We start from the raw sequence: 18,836 nt of genomic DNA, 5'->3' as shown, positions 1-18,836 counted from the left end.
TTTAAATAAATATCATTAAAGCTTTCCCAGCTGGAGCTTTAGACCTTGGGTTGGACGTTAAATATAGATTGTTCCCTTTAAGCTAATGCACAGTAGAATGGCTGCAATGAGCAACTTTCCAAATGACAAGTACCTCAGAATGAACAGAACAAAAGATAACCTATGTTCTCTACTGCCTGCTGCTCAACACCATAAATACAGTCATTATTTTGATCTCTATCATTGAAAATAATTTCTCCAAGGCAACCGTTTCAGATGACTTCCATTAAAGAGGTAAATGGATAATGTGGATCATTTCAAATTGCAGTCAGGGCTTGGGGACATTCAAAGTCCCAAACAAAAGACCAAGATCAGCACGTTCAGTTAATATAGTGCAATTACAACCAAATGTTTCCACTACTTCTGACTTGGGGGGGGGGGGGGTAAATCAAAAGACGTTAGGATAAATGTTGCATGCTCTAGTTTAAATTACTTATTGTGTTCTCAATGCTGAGTAATCATTAAGTGAAAACAACGACGCCACCAGGGACCAAACACATCCTTCACCAAACCGACAAACAGGGTCATTTATCATATACTTCCAAGGGAGAGAGAATAGCTTTGTTTCCTGAGCTAATACGATGAAGTTAATTGCCCTCCTAGCTGCTGGAATAGTGAGCCTCAGCTAAAATTCTCCTCCCCTGGCCTGTTAGGGTTCAGCTGAGATTTCCCGCTCTCTTTCTGACAGGGTGATATTCACTGCAGTGGGGATATTTTGGGGATGTATTGATTCAGCACAATTTCTCAGCTTTCTGTGGCGGTATTGAGAAAGGCCAGCGCAGCAGTCACACCTCACTGGTCCCCCCCAACCCCCTGTGCTGACACTGTCTATACCAGTCCTCCTACTCATGCAGGGCTAGGAAAGGGCTTTCAAAAGGCAAAGCAAATACAGTCCCTTCTGGCTGCACAGGAAGTTTAATTAAGCTGCAGTGCTATTTGGTATAATCTAACTGCTCAACCATATTCAAGTATCCAATTTTGTATGAACTTGTTCATAGAGCATAGATAAACCTACACATATTGACAGAGCAATTCAGGCTGACTATTTGTCATTTGCCTAGATCTATACACATACTCACTATATGTATTCACAATATTGCTCTGCATGCCCTCTTTTGACACGTAATCTGTGTGTGTATGCATAATATCTTCAGGCTCCACCAGGATCATATCCGTTTGCTGTTTGCTTTGGTTCGGACCCTCTCAATAAAAAAGGCTGGTTGGAGAGAGAGATGTGTGAATGGTTTGGTGAATATAGCTGTGCTCTGTGTTAGTATGCATGGAGCAGCAGTGTGAGAGAGAGTCTGTGGACATGGCTAAAGACATCATGTCAGGAATAGCAAGGAAGCCTTACTTCCCTAAGCAGGGTTTACATGCACCTGATACTGGGGCTGAGAGTAGCGCTCCTCTTCCTCCACTGCATTAGGAAAATGGGACAGGGCTTTGTTAATAACTCACCTCTCGTAGTGTCTTCGTGTGCATGTGGCGGCACTTGTGCTCCCTGGGTTTCCACCCAGCTCATCATATACATTTTTCCACTGTCTGCGAACTGTGATCTGAGAGAGAAAATGATTTTAATTATCCTGTATATAACTATGTGATAGCATCTTTATAGATAGTATTAAACACTCACACTAGGAAAATGACCAACAAAGTTATTAAGTGTGCCACAGAGACCATAAAGAATTGTGTCTTTTAAGCCCAGATTGGCTGGGCACCAATTGGTGTATGACACTGAAATAAAATACATCAAATCACCATTATTTGATGCAAAACCATCTCCATAACATGCCACCAGCTGTAGCTGGCTACTGCAGTCTCTACCTCAGCAGGGGCAAAACAGGGAAAAGTACAGTACAGTGGTAGAGATGCATAAAATGCCTCGCGAGTGGCGCGGTGGTCTAAGGTACTGCATCGCAGTGCTAGCTGTGCCACTAGAGATTCTGGGTTCGAGTCCAGGCTCTGTCGCAACCGGCTGCGATCGAGGGAGATCCATGGGGTGGCGCACAATTGGCCCAGCGTCGTCCGGGTTAGGGGAGGGTTTGGCTGGCAGGGATGTCCTTGTCCCATCGCGCAGTAGCGACTCCTGTAGCGCACAGGGAACGCTGACGTTTTTATTTGTTTTGGTCTTCAGTAATGTTTTTTTAGGCTGTTAATGCACACACAAAACTTTCTCGAGGCAAGTTGAAGTCGGTAGCCAAAGTCTAAAACCCCTTTGTTTGTGATTGGTCAACAGTAGGGATTCTTCAATGAAGTGTTTGTTGTAATTCAACAGGAGACAAAATAGTTTATGTCCATTTTTTCACTTGAGAAATACCGAAACAAACACCTTAGTTAGATGTAAAATTGCTCTACTAAGATCACCTCAGCAAAAACATCAAAATTAACAACAGATTTTTTTGAGTAATCTTAGATTAATTCTGACTATTTTAATTCTGACTAAGGTGTCTCAAGATGGACAAATATCTATTGCTGCTCTTTTCACATTTTCAGGGCAAACTTTTAAAGGAGTATGTGAGCACACTCATTTGTTCAAACCGAAGCATGCAGAAGACTTATTATACCATTAAATACATACTGTGACTACACAAACCAACCACATGGTTTCCTGCTCACAAAGCAAGCATGAAAGTGATAATCAGCTGTAGATAAAAAGCCTTCAAAGGAAACACATCCCGATTACATGACAAGTTTCCTGTTTGGTGTCTCGTCTCTCTGTATGACTATATGTGACTAACGAACTAACCAATATTCACAATGCATTTACTCTTCACATCAAAAGATACAAGAATTTCGGAAACACTTCCCAAATTAGTACTGAACAAATGTGAGGTAGGCTGCCAAGTGAAAGGCCCCGTTCTGCTGTCTCACTGTATATAATAGACAGCTTGATTTTAGAGCCTCAACATGGTGAAAAAATGACAGACTTCACAAATGTCCCTGAAATGGAAGGGTAAAGTGTTTTCCACTTAGAGGGGGTTTAAAACAAAGGTATCATTTTGCAAAATGTGGGCTTGACCAAGATTGTGAAGTATGGCGCAGGACATATGTAAACACTTACCAACTCATATCCTCCGAGTTTCTGAGCAGCTTGAAACATAGTCCAAAGGTTAACTGTTAGAGGGACAACAAACAGGGAGATCAATGGTATTCAGTCAGATCAACAAATGCAAATATACTGTCACATACACTGCATTCGGAAAGTTTTAGACATTATTGCAAATGTACAGTACCAGTCAAAAGTTTTACTATTTTCTAAAACTATGAAATCAAAACTATGAAATCACACATATGAAATCATGTAGAAACGAAAAAAGTGTTAAACAAATCAAAATATATTTTATAATTGAGATTCTTCAAAGTATCCACCCTTTGCTTTGATGACAGCTTTGAACACTCTTGGCATCCTCTCAACCAGCTTCATGAGGTAGTATATTATTTAACCATTATTTAACTAGTCAAGTCAGTTAAGAACAAATTCTTATTTACAATGACAGCCCATTTGTAAAGCCCCCCCGGCCAAACCCTCTGCTAACCCGGACGACACTGGGTCAATTGTGGGACTCCCGATCATGGCCGGTTGTAATACAGCCCGGGATTGAACCTGGGTCTGTAGTGACACCTCTGAGATGCAGTGCCTTAGACCCCTGTGCCACTCAGGAGGCTCACCTGGAATACATTTCAATTAACAGGTGTGGCTTGTTAAAAGTTAATTTGTGGAATTCCTTTCCTTCTAAATGCGTTTGAACCAATCCATTGTGTTGTGACAAGGTAGAGGTGGGATACAGAAGATAGCCCTATTTGGTAAAAGACCATGTCCATACTATGGCAAAAACAGCTCAAATAAGCAAAGATAAATGACAGTCCATCATTACTTGACATGAAGGTCAGTCAATACACAAAATTTCAAGTGCAGTCGCAAAAAACATGAAGCGCTATGATGAAACTGGCTCTCATGAGGACCGCCACAGTAAAGGAAGACCCAGAGTTACCTCTGCTGCAGAGGATAAGTTCAGTTAGAGTTAAGCGTGTCCGCCCTCGTCTCCTGTCTCTCAGGGAAGGCCCTGGATTGGGCCAACGCCGTATGGGAGGAAGGAGGAGCGGTGCTGGACCAATTTGAGGATTTCACCCGCCGCTTCAGGGCATTTTTCGAACGTCTCGTACACCTGAGAAAGGAGACGAGGAGCGCACAGGAGTTCGCATTGGACTTCCGGACCCTGGCCGCCAGCGCGGGCTGGAACGAAATGGCCCTGATCGATCACTACCGTTGTAGTTTACCTGAGGACGTCCGTTGGGAGTTGGCCTGTAGGGACACAACTCTGACCTTCGACCAGCTGGTGGACATGTCCATAAGGTCGAATAACCTGCTGGCTACACGCGGACGTCCAGATCGGGGTCTGTCGATTCCATCCCCCAGCACCACCACTCCAACGCGCATGAAGCTGGGAGGTGCTGCACTTAGGGCGACCGGAGGAGGGGCCGATCCATGCACCATCTGTGGCTGCAGAGGGCACACTGCTCAAGTTTATTTTTTGTGAAGAAGAAGGATGGAGGTCTGTGCCTGTGTATTGACTATCGAGGCATCAACCAAATCACTGTAAGATACAGTTACCTGCTGCCTCTCATCGCCAGTGTGATCGAGTCAATGCACGGGGCACGCTTCTTCACAAAATTGGACCTCAGGAGCGCTTACAACCTGGTGCGTATCCGGGAGGGGGACGAGTGGAAGACGGCATTTAGTACCACATCAGGGCACTACGAGGTCCTTGTCATGCCGTACGGGTTGATGAATGCTCCATCAGTCTTCCAGGCCTTTGTTGACAAGATTTTCCGGGACCTGCACGGGCAGGGTGTAGTGGTGTATATCGACGACATTCTGATATACTCCACTACACACGCAGAGCATGTGTCCCTGGTGCGCAAGGTGCTTGGTCGACTGTTGGAGCATGACCTGTACGTCAAGGCTGAGAAATGCCTGTTTTTTCAACAGTCCGTCTCTTTCCTAGGTTACCGCATTTCCACTTCAGGGGTGGAGATGGAGAGTGACCGCATTTCAGCCGTGCGTAACTGGCCGACTCCCACCACGGTAAAGGAGGTGCAGAGCTTTTTAGGGTTTGCCAACTACTACAGGAGGTTTATCCGGGGTTTTGGTCAGGTAGCGGCTCCCATTACCTCACTGCTAAAGGGGGGACCGTTTGCAGTGGTCGGCTGGGGTGAACAGGGCTTTTGGTCACCTGAAGGCTCTGTTTACCTCGGCTCCGGTGCTGGCTCATCCGGATCCCTCTTTGGCAATCATAGTGGAGGTGGACGCGTCCGAGGTTGGGATAGGAGACATGCTCTCTCAGCGCTCAGGTACGCCACCAAAGCTCCGCCCCTGTGCCTTCTTTTTGAAGAAGCTCAGCCCGGCGGAGCGAAACTATGACGTGGGGGACCAGGAGCTGTTGGCTGTTGTCAAGACCTTGAAGGCGTGGAGACATTAGCTTGATGGGGCTAAACACCCTTTTCTCATCTGGACTGACCACCGCAATCTGGAGTACATCCAGGTGGCGAGGAGACTGAACCCTCACCAGGCAAGGTGGGCCATGTTCTTCACCCGTTTTGTCTTCACCCTGTCCTACAGACCAGGTTCCCAGAACACTAAGGCAGACGCACTGTCACGGATGTATGACACAGAAGAGCGGCCCATGGATCCCACTCCCATACTTCCGGCCTCTTGCCTGGTGGCACCGGTGGTGTGGGAGCTGGACGCTGATATCGAGCGGGCGTTACCTACAGAGCCCACTCCCCCTCAATGTCCAGCTGGGCGTCTGAACGTTTCGTCTGCTGTCCGCGACTGTTTGATCTATTGTACCCATACGTCATCCTCCTCTGGTCATCCGGGCATCGGTCGGACAGTGCGCTGTCTTAGTGGGAAGGACTGGTGTTCCACTTTAGCTAAGGACCTGAGGGTTTATATCTCCTACTGCTCGGTGTGTGCCCAGTGCAAGGCCCCTAAGCATTTGCCCAGAGGGAAGGTTTTCCTGTCGTCTCCTCCCTTTGCCCGGTCTCCCTACGGCCCTACAGACTGTGGAAGCCCTGTTTACACACTTCTTCTGGCACTACGGGGTGCCTGAGGACATAGTATCTCATCGAGGTCCCCAGTTCATGTCAAGGGTCTGGAGGGCATTCATGGAACGTCTGGGGGTCTCGGTCAGCCTTACCTCGGGTTTTCACCTCGAGAGTAACAGGCAGGTGGAAAGAGTGAACCAGGATGTGGGTAGGTTTCTGCGGTCCTGGCCAGGGGAGGGCGGCGCTCGTACCCTGGGCAAAGATGGCCCAGAACTTGCTCCGCCACTCCTCCACTAACCTCTCCCCCCTCCAGTGCATCCTGGGGTACCAGCCAGTCCTGGCGCCTTGGCATCAGAGCCAGATCGAGGCTCCTGTGGTGGACGACCGGTTTAGGCGCGCTGAGGAAACATGGGACGCCGCTCATGTGCACCTTCAGCGGGCCGTGAGGCGCCAGAAAGCCAAGGCAGATCGCAACCGCAGTGAGGCCCCGGTGGACCGGGTCTGGCTCTGGACACAAAACCTGCCCCTCCGCCTGCCCTGCCGGAAGCTGGGCCCGCGGTTTGTAGGGCCATTTAAAGTCCTGAGGAGACTGAACGAGGTATGTTACAGGTTACAGCTTCCCCCCGATTATCGTATTAACCCCTCGTTCCATGTGTCTCTCCTCAGGCCGGTGGTAGCTGGTCCACTCCAGGAGTCTGAGGTGCGGGAGGTTCCTTCGCCCCCTCTGTACATCGAGGGGCCCCCGGCGTATGCAGTTCGATCAATACGGGATTCAAGGCGTCGGGTGAGGGGCCTTCAGTACCTCGTGGAGTGGGAGGGGTACGGTCCGGAGGAGAGATGCTGGGTGCCGGTGGAAGACGTATTGGACCCCTCGATGCTGCGGGAGTTCCACCGTCTCCGTCGGGATCGCCCTGCGCCTTGTCCTCCGGGTCATCCCCGAGGTCGGTGCGCTGCTGGAGCCACGCGTCAAGGGGGGCTACTGTCACAACTTCAGTCGAAGTCGATCCCTCTCCTTGTTCAGGCGGAGTTCGGCGGTCGATGTCACCGGCTTTCTAGTCATCACCAATCCACTTCATTTTCCATTTGTTTTGTCTTTGTTTTCTACATACCTGGTTTCTATTCCCCCATTACATGTTCATTATTTAACCCTCTGTTTCCCCCATGTTGGTGTGCGTGTTTGTTTATTATGTTCAGGTTGTATATATATTTTTTTTCACCTTTATTTAACCAGGTAGGCTAGTTGAGAACAAATTCTCATTTACAACTGTGACCTGTCCAAGATATAGCATAGCAGTGTGAACAGACAGCAACACAGAGTTACACATGGAGTAAACAATAAACAAGTCAATAACACAGTAGAAAAAAAGAAAAGAAAAAGAAAAAAGGAGTCTATATACATTGTGTGCAAAAGGCATGAGGAGGTAGGCGAATAATTACAATTTAGCAGATTAACACAGGAGTGATAAATGATCAGATGGTCATGTGCAGGTAGAGATACTGGTGTGCAAAAGAGCAGAAAATTAAATAAATAAAAACAGTATGGGGATGAGGTAGGTAAATTGGGTGGGCTATTTACCGATGGACTATGTACAGCTGCAGCGATCGGTTAGCTGCTCAGATAGCAGAAGTTTAAAGTTGGCGAGGGAGATAAAAGTCTCCAACTTCAAGGATTTTTGCAATTCGTTCCAGTCACAGGCAGCAGAGAACTGGAAGGAAAGGCGGCCAAATTAGGTGTTGGCTTTAGGGATGATCAGTGAGATACACCTGCTGGAGCGCGTGCTACGGGTGAGTGTTGCCATCTTGACCAGTGAACTGAGATAAGGCGGAGCTTTACCTAGCATGGACTTGTGGATGACCTGGAGCCAGTGGGTCTGGCGACGAGTATGTAGCGAGGGCCAGCCGACTAGAGCATACAGGTCGCAGTGGTGGGTGGTATAAGGTGCTTTAGTAACAAAGCGGATGGCACTGTGATAAACTGCATCCAGTTTGCTGAGTAGAGTATTGGAAGCCATTTTGTAGATGACATCGCCGAAGTCGAGGATCGGTAGGATAGTCAGTTTTACTAGGGTAAGTTTGGAGGCGTGAGTGAAGGAGGCTTTGTTGCGAAATAGAAAGCCGATTCTAGATTTTTGGATTGGAGATGTTTGATATGAGTCTGGAAGGAGAGTTTACAGTCTAGCCAGACACCTAGGTACTTATAGATGTCCACATATTCTAGGTCGGAACCATCCAGGGTGGTGATGCTAGTCGGGCATGCGGGTGCAGGCAGCGAACGGTTGAAAAGCATGCATTTGGTTTTACTAGCGTTTAAGAGCAGTTGGAGGCCACGGAAGGAGTATTGTATGGCATTGAAGCTTGTTTGGAGGTTAGATAGCACAGTGTCCAAGGAAGAGCCAGAAGTATACAGAATGGTGTCGTCTGCGTAGAGGTGGATCAAGGAATCGCCCGCAGCAAGAGCAACATCATTGATATATACAGAGAAAAGAGTCAGCCCGAGAATTGAACCCTGTGGCACCCCCTTTATGGCTGGTATTGTTTGCCGGGTTTGTTATTATGCCCGTTACTTACGAGTGAACGGTATTTTCACACACCTTTAGTATTTGTTTTATACTTGTGCAGTTCGTGGAATAAACTACCTTGTACACCTGTCTCTCCTCTCCTGCGCCTGATTCCATGCACCAGTTACCCACAGCCTGACAACTGTATATATAAAAAACTTATATATCACATTTACATATGTATTCAGTACTTTGTGGAAGCACCTTTGGCAGCGATTACAGACTAGCTTGGCACACCTGTATTTGGGGAGTTTCTCCCATTCCCTGCAGATCCTCTCAAGCTCTGTCAAGTTGGATGGGGAGCGTCGCTGCACAGCTATTTTCAGGTCTCTCCAGAGATGTTTGATCGAGTTCAAGTCCGGGCTCTGGCTGGACCACTCAAGGACATTCAGAGACTTGTCTGCATTGTCTTGGCTGTGTGATTAGGGTTGTTGTCCTGTTGGAAGGTTAATCTTCACCCCAGTCTGAGGTCCTAAGCGCTCTGGAGCAGGTTTTCATTAAGGTTTTCTCTGTACGTTGCTCCATTAATCTTTCCCTCGATCCTGACTAATCTCCCAGTCCCTGTCGCTGAAAAACATCCCCACAGCATGATGCTGCCACCACCATGCTTCACCGTAGGGATGGTATTGGCCAGATGATGAGCGGTGCCTGGTTTCCTCCAGATGTGATGCTTGGCATTCAGGCCAAAGTGTTCAATCTTGGTTTCATCAGAACAGAGAATCTTGTTTATCATGGTCTGAGAGTCCTATAGGTGTCTTTTGGCAAACTCCAAGTGGGCTGTCATGTGCCTTTTACTGAGGAGTGGCTTCCGTTTGGCCACTCTACCATAAATGCCTGATTGGTGGAGTTCTACCATCTCCACAAAGGGACTCTGGAGCTCTGTCAGAGTGACCATCGGGTTCTTGGTCACCTCTCTGACCAAGTCCCTTCTCCCCCTATTGCTTGGTTTGGCCGGCCGGCCAGCTCAAGGAAGTGTCTTGGTGGTTCCAAACTTCTTCCATTTAAGTATGATGGAGGCCGCTGTGTTCTTGGGGACCTTCAATGCTGCAGAAATATTTTGGTATCCTTCCCCAGATCTGTGCCTCAACTCAATCCTGCCTCGGAGCTCTACGGACAATTCCTTCAACATCATGGCTTGGTTTTTGCTTAATTGCATTTACCACAGGTGGACTAAAATCAGGTTGTAGAAACATCGAAAGGATGATCAATGGAAACAGGATGCACCTGAGCTCCATTTCGAGTCTCATAGCAAGAAATACTTATGTAAATAAGGTATCTGTTTTTTATTTATAATACACTTGAAAAAAATCTAAACCTGTTTTGACTTTGTCATCATGGAGTATTGTGTGAGATTGATGAGGATTTTAAAAAAAACTACATTTTTAGAATAAGGCTGTAATGTAAAAGGATTTGGAAAAAGTGAAGGGGTCTGAATACTTTCCAAATGTACTGTAGCTACATAAACTACTGTAGATACAGCCTGATACCTACCTAGCTCTGTAACACTTCAGCTGAAGGGGATTTGAATAAACACCATTATGAGCATCAAGTATTACTTGACATGTTAGCACTCGTTACCAACGTTGGCTCAAATGCCAATGCCATTTTGCATAGAATTTTACATGCAAATATCCAATGACAGATGATATCACATGGATTAGAGCGGTTGTGTAGTATAGTGATTAGGCAGGTGATCAAAATCCAACAAAGACCCTTTCAGATGAAGCTTGAAATCATTCCATCTCTGACAGTATATTTCCCCACAAACAATGAACCCACTTTATTGTGCGATTTTCCAAACAATGACATTTGTATCTGCTTTCTGTAACATCATTGTAACATCATTTTTATATGAAGACCTATAAATAAGGAAGGTTCGCCTAGGGAGAAATCCATCAAAATTCAATCTTTGCGTACACAAAGGCTTGCATTTTTCAAAATGACATTTTCCTATCTCTGCATTTGACAGCATTGATTTTTCCTTTCTCCTCTTCCGTGGCTGTTGTCAATGAACAGGCAGAATAACAAAGGAAGCTGGGTGGGTTCTATTTGAACTGCAGAATGGCATTGTGTTTTCAACTGGATAGCAGCTAAGGCCTATTAATGGGGTTGTTATGCATAGACTGTAATTACCACAATAGCAAGCAGAATTAGGAAGCACAGAAAGGAGAAAGCAAATAAGAGAATACTTCTTTCTTAGATTACTTCCAGACTGTTTTTTCTCTAATTCACTCTATTCAACAGGGCAATTATCACAGAGATAAAGATGGCAAAACAGACGAAACACAATGTAGACTAAAACAGACAAGTTCAAACGGGTAAATAATAAACAAGGCAAAAATAACCTCTCTAAAGGCAACCTGAAATAATGTGCATCACCTCCCCCGCCCAACACATGAAAACCAATTCCCCAACTCCTCATTCTCCTATTTGCGACTAATGAAATTTAAAATGTGCAATGTGATGTCAAACTGTACCAACACTGACACACACTCCCAGCCCCCTCCTTGTACATTCAGAATGTGGTACCAACACTGGGAAGAGCTGTTTGTTCAAGTGAATGGAATATAATGAAACCTCTTTTTGTCATGTGGCTTTTCTTCTTTTGAAGTTCATTTATCTTACGTCCTGTGCAGCGAGCAGGCACACTGCTAAAGCTAAATAGAAGGCAAAGAAGACCCAGAGAAGCTTCCTTTCTAGTGGAACAGATAACAAACTTTGTGCTGGAGCTATAGCATTGCCCTGTGTAGAATATGCCATTAAAATAAAGTGGATAGATTGACTCATTCACTTACAGTATTTCACCTGTATCTGCACTGCTCTGTCTGCCCTACATTGTGCTTTAGAGGAAGTGGAATTGGTAGCTCGGTGTGCATTTCAGAGCCAATGGTTTAGAGAAGAATATGTCATTAAATGGCTTCTGTTAACAATCACGCAAAGCATGTAGGAGGCACATTGAAAGAGGACAAGAATACATGTGTATTACCGTTCGACAATCCAGTGCTTTAAAACAGTTGTTTTCTTAATTATAGACCACTCATAAAAGCAAATCCAAAAACACAATTTCCATAACAGGAAAGTTTTGCTTTGATACTTGAGGCTATCGCAGTGACTGAAAGGAATCATGAAAGCTGATTGCGTCTGAGCATATTTTGTAGTAGTTCTATTTTTTTAAACAGTAAAGTTGCCAAGGACAAGTTTAGATTGCATTATTGGAAGCTTTAATGAGAAGAGTCTTGCTTGGTTTGTAATTCAGAACATGTACTGTATGTAAAACAGTTGGGGTTATGCTTCGATTCAAACGATGCTATGCTGTAAACTCAGTAACTACAATATGCATGCATACTGAGTCACTATCATATCATCTCAACCACATTGGCCAACTTAAGAACAGCCTCTTTGGTGTGAAGATGACGTCTCTTTCCAAATATCTATATGGAGTTTAATCGTGAACCACAGCTTACATTTGTATAGAGAGACTAACATGTAAAACAGCTCACCTCTTTTTGTATAGAGTGAATTGCACCACAATGACGCATGGCTGTTCCGAGAAATAATATTGAATGACGGTTCTTGTATGGTTCTCTATATAAGACATAATCTTCCCTAGCATGTGAAACCTCATTGTTGTGAAGTGAAACATTCGACCTACATAAGAAGCGTTTGATCTGAGCGAGATGTGTTTCCCATGCATGCGACACTCTGACAGTGTGAGAAGAAGCGTTATGGACCCACATATGATGCTTTTTACAGGACCTGGTGTGTGAAGATTATATATCCTATATGCAAAGCTTATATGAATATAAAAGGAAGATATTTCACTCACTCTGCTTAAATCCCAGGAAGGGGATCCTATCGATAGGTGTGTCCCTGTCTTTCATGTACTTGTATAGGGCTACTAGGAAGGCCTGCTCGTCTGCACCACTCTCCTTTGATGATTCCTCGTCCTCTTCTTTCTCCTCCTTCTTCTCCCTCTCCACCTTCTCCTCCACAGATGCCTGTTTACAGATCCTGGGTTTCGCCATTGTGCCCCTGGTGGGAACCGTCAACTTGCAGTTAGGTTTTACCTGTAGGAAATAAAAGAGTGGGAGTTGAAGGGTTAACATTCAACAGGAAGTGGGGGCTATTTAACGAATGCATGATTCTGTCAAAAGTATTATCATATCACTCCATATAAATCGCAACCTTTACATTTTTTTATTAAACCAAACTGAAATAAAGTGAAGTGAATGGTGAAGGCACACAAAGATGGAGGAATTCAGATATGATGTCATTGTCTGCTATTAAATCAAATGTTATGTGAGTAGTGTACCTTGGTGTGAGACTTGTTCTCTGGGGTGCTGGGTTCTTGGGGTCCCTGAGGCCCCTGACTGTGGCCCTGGGAGTCCCTTCGCTGGGACACTGACAGTTTCTTCTTCCGTGGCCGACCCTTCAGGTTAGGGGCTGAGAGTATGGGGACAAACCATGTGCTGGTTAGTATTCCTAGTGACAATGTTTCTGGGGAAAGAAAGACACAACCACACACAGGGCCTAGGGAAGGAAGATAAGCAAGCTAATTCTGATTATTTGTATAATAAGCATTTAGCAAATAAACATTTCCATTCTAGGTTTCAGGAGTGTAGCATAAAAACTATGTAAACATCTGAATAACAATTCCAATCCTCTAAAGTTAAATCCATGAGAACATTAGGTGATGTTGTTGCACAACACATACACTGATCTAATCATTATTTCCATTCTTAGTTCCCTTGTAACTCGCTGATTTGAGACCTTCAATATTGTCAGTTATAAAACACATAAACCTGTCTGATTGGAGTCCTTTGTTAGAGGTATGCAGATAATTCCACAGTACACAAAGTATTTTCAAACCTCCAGAGTCTTTCTACGGTCACATTTTATGTCAACCACCAACTGTATTGTAACATCTTGGCAGACTGCCTTCCACTGTAACAATAACAATGATAAACTAAAAGGAGAGAGGAGGCACTCGATTTGAGCCAGGTTAAGTCAAGTCGTTCAGAGCGACATTCCGTGTGCAATGACAATTAAATTACGTCCAAGGTTAGAGACAGCCAGGGGAATAATTTTTTGCAGAATCAAATTCTCATCATGGTTTGAAGAAAAAAAATGTTAAAAAAAACAAACCCCAATGAAATCAAGGAGGAAGTAATTACAGTTGGTGAACGCTATTGTGACTCAATGACCTTTCACTTCACATTCTTTCCAAAACAGGCAGGGAAAAAGGCAAGGAAAATTACACCATGTTCTGTAATCAGCTTGGCAACTGCAAGTTTTCACAATACTTGGCCTGATTGTAATACAGGACAGTGCACTGTATTTTCTTATTTTTTTCCCCCTTTCTTTCTTTCTTTCTTTCTTTCTTTCTTTCTTTCTTTCTTTCTTTCTTTCTTTCTTTCTTTCTTTCTTTCTTTCTTTCTTTCTTTCTTTCTTTCTCCCTCTATAAAGTTGAAGTGTTACAATACCCTGAAGTCCAATCCTTTGCGTAATGGATGACTCATGAATGTTAATACAAACAAGCTGACCTGAGCTCTACCTCATTGAGATTTGTTTTTCACCATGTGACATCAGTTTAAACAAGAGATTCCATATCTAAAACAGGCCTACGTAGGAAACAGTGCATAAATAATACTCTCAGGCCTCTATTTTTCAGCTGGGGTTAAGGAGGTGCTAGTGTCAAACACACATTAGTTTGCAATTTCGTCATGTAAAAACTGGCATTTTCCAGCCCTAAAACCAGGTTCGGCCATTTATATGTCTTATATCAGCTCGCTTGTGCTCAGATAGGCAGGGTGGGAATATTTGAGGTGTGTCCTTAAAAACATGATCCAAAGTGCTAATTTCTGGCAGTGTTGTTAGGGATATTTCAGACCAACCAAAAGCTGGTTTTAGCGGTAATGCAGTTGGTTACAGTGCAATCGGAAAGTATTCACACCTCCTTGACTTTTCCACATTTTGTTACATTACAGCCTTATTCTAAAATTTATTAAATAAAAAAATGTCCTCCTCAATCTACACAAAATAGCCCATAATGAATAAGCGAAAACAGATTTTTAGACATTTTTGCACATTTATAAAAAACCAAAACAGAAATACCTTATTTACATAAGTATTCAGACCCTTTGCTATGAGACTCAAAATTGAGCTCAGGTGCATCCTGTTTTCATTGATCATCCTTGAGATGTTTCTACAAGTTGATTGCAGTCCACCTGTGGTAAATTCAATTGATTGGCCATGATTTGGAAAGGCACACACCTGTCTAAGGTCCCACAGCTGACAGTGCATATCAGAGCAAAAAACAAGCCATGAGGTCGAAGGAATTGTCCGTAGAGCTCCGAGACAGGATTGTATCGAGGCACAGTTCTGGGCAAGGGGACCAAAACATTTCTGCAGCATTGAAGGTCCCCAAGAACACAATAGCCTCCATCATTATTAAATGGAAGAAGTTTGGAACTACTAAGACTCTTCTTAGAGCTGGCCGTCTGGCCAAACTGAATAATAGGGGGAGAAGAGTGTTGGTCAGGGAAGTGACCAAGAACCAGATGGTCACTCTGGCAGAGCTCCAGAGTTCCTCTGTGGAAATGGGAGAACATTCCAGAAGGACAACCATCTCTGCAGCACTCCACCAATAAGGCATTTATGGTAGAGTGGCCAGACAGAAACCACTCCTCAGTAAAAGGCACATGACTGCCAGCTTGGAGTTTACCAAAAGGCACCTAAAAACTCTCAGACAATGAGAAACAAGATTCTCTGGTCTGATGAAACCAAGATTGAACTCTTTGGCCTGAATGTCAAGCATCACGTCTGGAGGAAACCTGGCACTATCCCTACGGTGAAGCATGGTGGCAGCATCATGCTGTGGGGATGTTTTTCAGCAGCAGGGACTGTGAGACTAGTCAGGATCGAGGGAAAGATGAACGGAGCAAAATACAGAGATCCTTGATGAAAACCTGCTCCAGAGCGCTCAGTACCTCAGACTGGGGCGAAGGATCACCTTCCAACAGGACAGCGACCCTAAGCACACAGCCAAGACAATGCAGGAGTGGCTTCGGGACAAGTCTCAATGTCCGTGAGTGGGCCAGCCAGATCCTGGACTTGAACCCGATTGAACATCTCTGGAGAGACCTGAAAATAGCTGTGCAGCAATGCTCTCCATCCAACCTGACAGAGCTTGAAGAATGGGAGAAACTACCCAAATACTGGTGTGCCAAGCTTGTAGTGTCATACCCAAGAAGACTCGAGGCTGTAATCACTGAACAAAGGTGCTTCAACAAAGTACTGAGTAAAGGGCCTGAATACTTATGCAAATGTAATAGTTTTTTATTTTTAATACATTTGCAAACATTTCTAAAAAACTGTTTTTGGTTTGTTATTACGGGGTATTGTGTATAGATTGATGAGCGGAGAAAAAACGATTTAATAAATTTTAGAATAAGGCTGTAACATAACAAATTGTGAAAAAAGTCAAGGGGTTTAAATAATTTCACAAATGCACTTAATAGTATGAATTTTGACAGCGGAAACGGAGCCTATCGAGCCGTGATGCACACTGCCCATATGCACATGGAATGAGAGTAGCCTAATGTGCTTTTGGTGCCTGTATACTTCGTATTTAGTAACACAAAAAAAAACATGTTTTTTTTCCATTAAAAACCAAACATATCCTCCCCTCCTCTCAATTAAGTTTTTTTTTTGTCTGCCCATTGCAATCGCGTTGTAGTCAAAACTGTTGATAAAAAGTTTGGCTCCTGAGACCGCTTGGAAATAAATCTTAATTATAAATTAAAATATAAAGCAGTGAGCTGACATTCCCTTTTTATTTATTCATTGCAGGCAGGCCCACATTATGTTAGCGTTTTGGACCTGCATAAAACCCCTTCCGTGATGTAGGCTACGTGTCCACACCCATCATGAAATAAGAGATGAGAACCTCCGGTGAATACCGATGAACATTGTATTTAGAAGTTATCTGTAACCTGTAAAAACAGCTTGTTTTCCCAAGCCCTCCCTTAGGTCTACTATAACGAAGGCTGGTTCAACAGCAATGCGTGATGATTTTGTGATATCATTATATTTTAAATGTATTTATTGTTGTTGTTTTCGTTTAATTTTATTACAACCAATATTATTAGAATGATTCACCTTCCTGGTTTTATGCTTACCAGGTCCGTGGCGCGCATGCAATGCAACTTCTGATGTGTGAATGTGATCAGATCTGTAAGATGGTTCTGACTATGTTCATAAAACATAGGCCTATTTGGGAGCAGACCCTATATCAGTGTGAATGCTATAGAAGCCATGCAACTACTTGGAACAATGTGGACTGGATACAAGTTAACTATTTATCCAAGATAGGTCTACATTTTGTTATTTCGTTTCTGTAAGATATCTAACAAACTATAAAAGACTAACATTGGAATTGGAGTCGATTCCAAGGCAACATATAAAAGACCGTAAATACACAACTTGAAGCAACCACGTATTTCGTCATGAGGCATGTTCTGATTGGCCAGTGCCTCGACACACGCACAACTTGTTTTAGTCATCAAAACCCAGCCCTTTCGCACCCACGCCAGCAAGTACGTTGATAATTGTAATAGTGAAAATAGCTAAAATATTTCTGACACACCCCTGAACCTATAGAGCTACCGCCTGCGCTTAGAGTTACCATTGTGTTAGGTTTGTTAAAATAGAGCCCTCAATGTGGGTCTTTTTTAGAAACCCAATCCGTAAGCTCATGACATTGAGCATGTAACTCAGATGAGAGCGTATTGTGTAATAACACTGTGTGCAGTGCACATTTCACACATCAAATGCTGCAGATGTGAAGACTGGGAGATAAATGTTACATGCTGTTTATGATCACTATGGCTGAGATTCACTGATTTCCAGATAGTGGTTTTAGAAGTTTGTTTGATTTTCACAGCAGTGTATCCTGGATGGAGGGAGTTGACACTTGATTTAGAAACTGATAATGCAATTCACTCTCAAGTTATAATGTGTGATTTGGTTATAGTGAGAAAAATACATTCTGGGGCAAAACTAATCGTGTGTGTTAACTCCTCTGACTACATCAGAGGTTTGTCTTTGAGCTGATGCCACGGGTTTGACATGGATCTGTCGACATCTGTGCTAGTTTAAAAACATCAGAAAGCCCCCCTCAGACTTTCAGCATATCGACTTCAAATGAGCCTCAAGGTCAAGTGGAGGAATGTGAGGAATCATTTTATTATTCTGAGCCTGTATGCCACTGATCATGTTCCCTGATGGCAGTTACATAAGGAAACCTCCTCACAATAACACACAGGCATTAGGTCTGCTCTGGCTTTTTTGGGGGTCACTGACCTGACTTAAGGTTGAATTTGAAGGTTGCTGGTTCAAACCCCTTGAGGAATACACAGCTGTTTAAATGGCCAGCTGTAAAAAGTGGCAGAAATTTAGAGTGCAGGTCAAATGCATAAGTTACCTTGAATAAAAGCTTGCTCTCTTGGCAAAGACAGACATAAAATCACACCCTGGGGAAAATCCATAATTTCTGTCATTGAGCAGCACCCCGGAGGCATGAAAGTCTCAATAAATTCAGCAGTGATGCAAGCTGACAACTTGATCTTTTGATGCAGTCAAATGCTCCTCTTAATGTCTGACAGTACTTTGTCTAATTTCTCCAATTCAATTAAGAACTAGCACTTCATTATCATTCTGCGGACGCCTTGTTTGAAAAAGCCATTAAACACCTCAGAATGGGTTCTGACATTCCACATTGACAGATTCCCTAGGATTATGCAGCAATGAATATAAAGAACACTGTATAAAAGTGAAGAATAACATTCAACCTAAATACTACCATAATGATGTCTTTATAGCTTGAAATTATAGCTTCCATTCACATACTGTATGATCCTGTTTTGAACTATATGCACTGTAGAGTGATGGTGCACTGTGGAGCGATGGTGCACTGTGGAGTGATGGTGCAATAACACTAAAATGCTTCCTTGCTAAAATACACTGCTGCTGCAACAATGTCTTATGAAATGCTACTGTACTCAGTGAAATAAAAATCCACAACCACATATAAATGAGCTGCACTCTTTACTGAATCACTACTGATGCAAGTGCCACTTTGACTCTTGGTCCAAAATAGCAACTTCTTTGTTTTTATTCCCACATGACTTT

The 18,836-nt window shown here is 43.8% G+C and overlaps 1 protein-coding gene across 1 annotated transcript in view; it reads right to left on the bottom strand.

Annotated features, from left to right (window-relative positions):
- The window catches only part of LOC110502541 (AT-rich interactive domain-containing protein 5B), a 73,953-nt gene that overhangs the window by 10,079 nt on the left and 45,038 nt on the right, over positions 1-18,836 (bottom strand). Inside the window, exons 5-8 of the mRNA XM_021580660.2 lie at positions 12,958-13,088; positions 12,472-12,712; positions 3,101-3,153; positions 1,498-1,595 (exon numbers count right to left, since the gene is read on the bottom strand). Of these exons, the coding sequence (XP_021436335.2) occupies positions 1,498-1,595; positions 3,101-3,153; positions 12,472-12,712; positions 12,958-13,088 (523 nt within the window). The remainder of the gene's footprint in view (positions 1-1,497; positions 1,596-3,100; positions 3,154-12,471; positions 12,713-12,957; positions 13,089-18,836) is intronic.

Source organism: Oncorhynchus mykiss, chromosome 23 (assembly GCF_013265735.2).
Source record: "Oncorhynchus mykiss isolate Arlee chromosome 23, USDA_OmykA_1.1, whole genome shotgun sequence".
Lineage (NCBI taxonomy): Eukaryota > Metazoa > Chordata > Actinopteri > Salmoniformes > Salmonidae > Oncorhynchus > Oncorhynchus mykiss.
The sequence above is the reverse complement of the archived record's forward strand: the minus strand, read 5'-3'. Positions and strand labels throughout refer to the sequence as shown.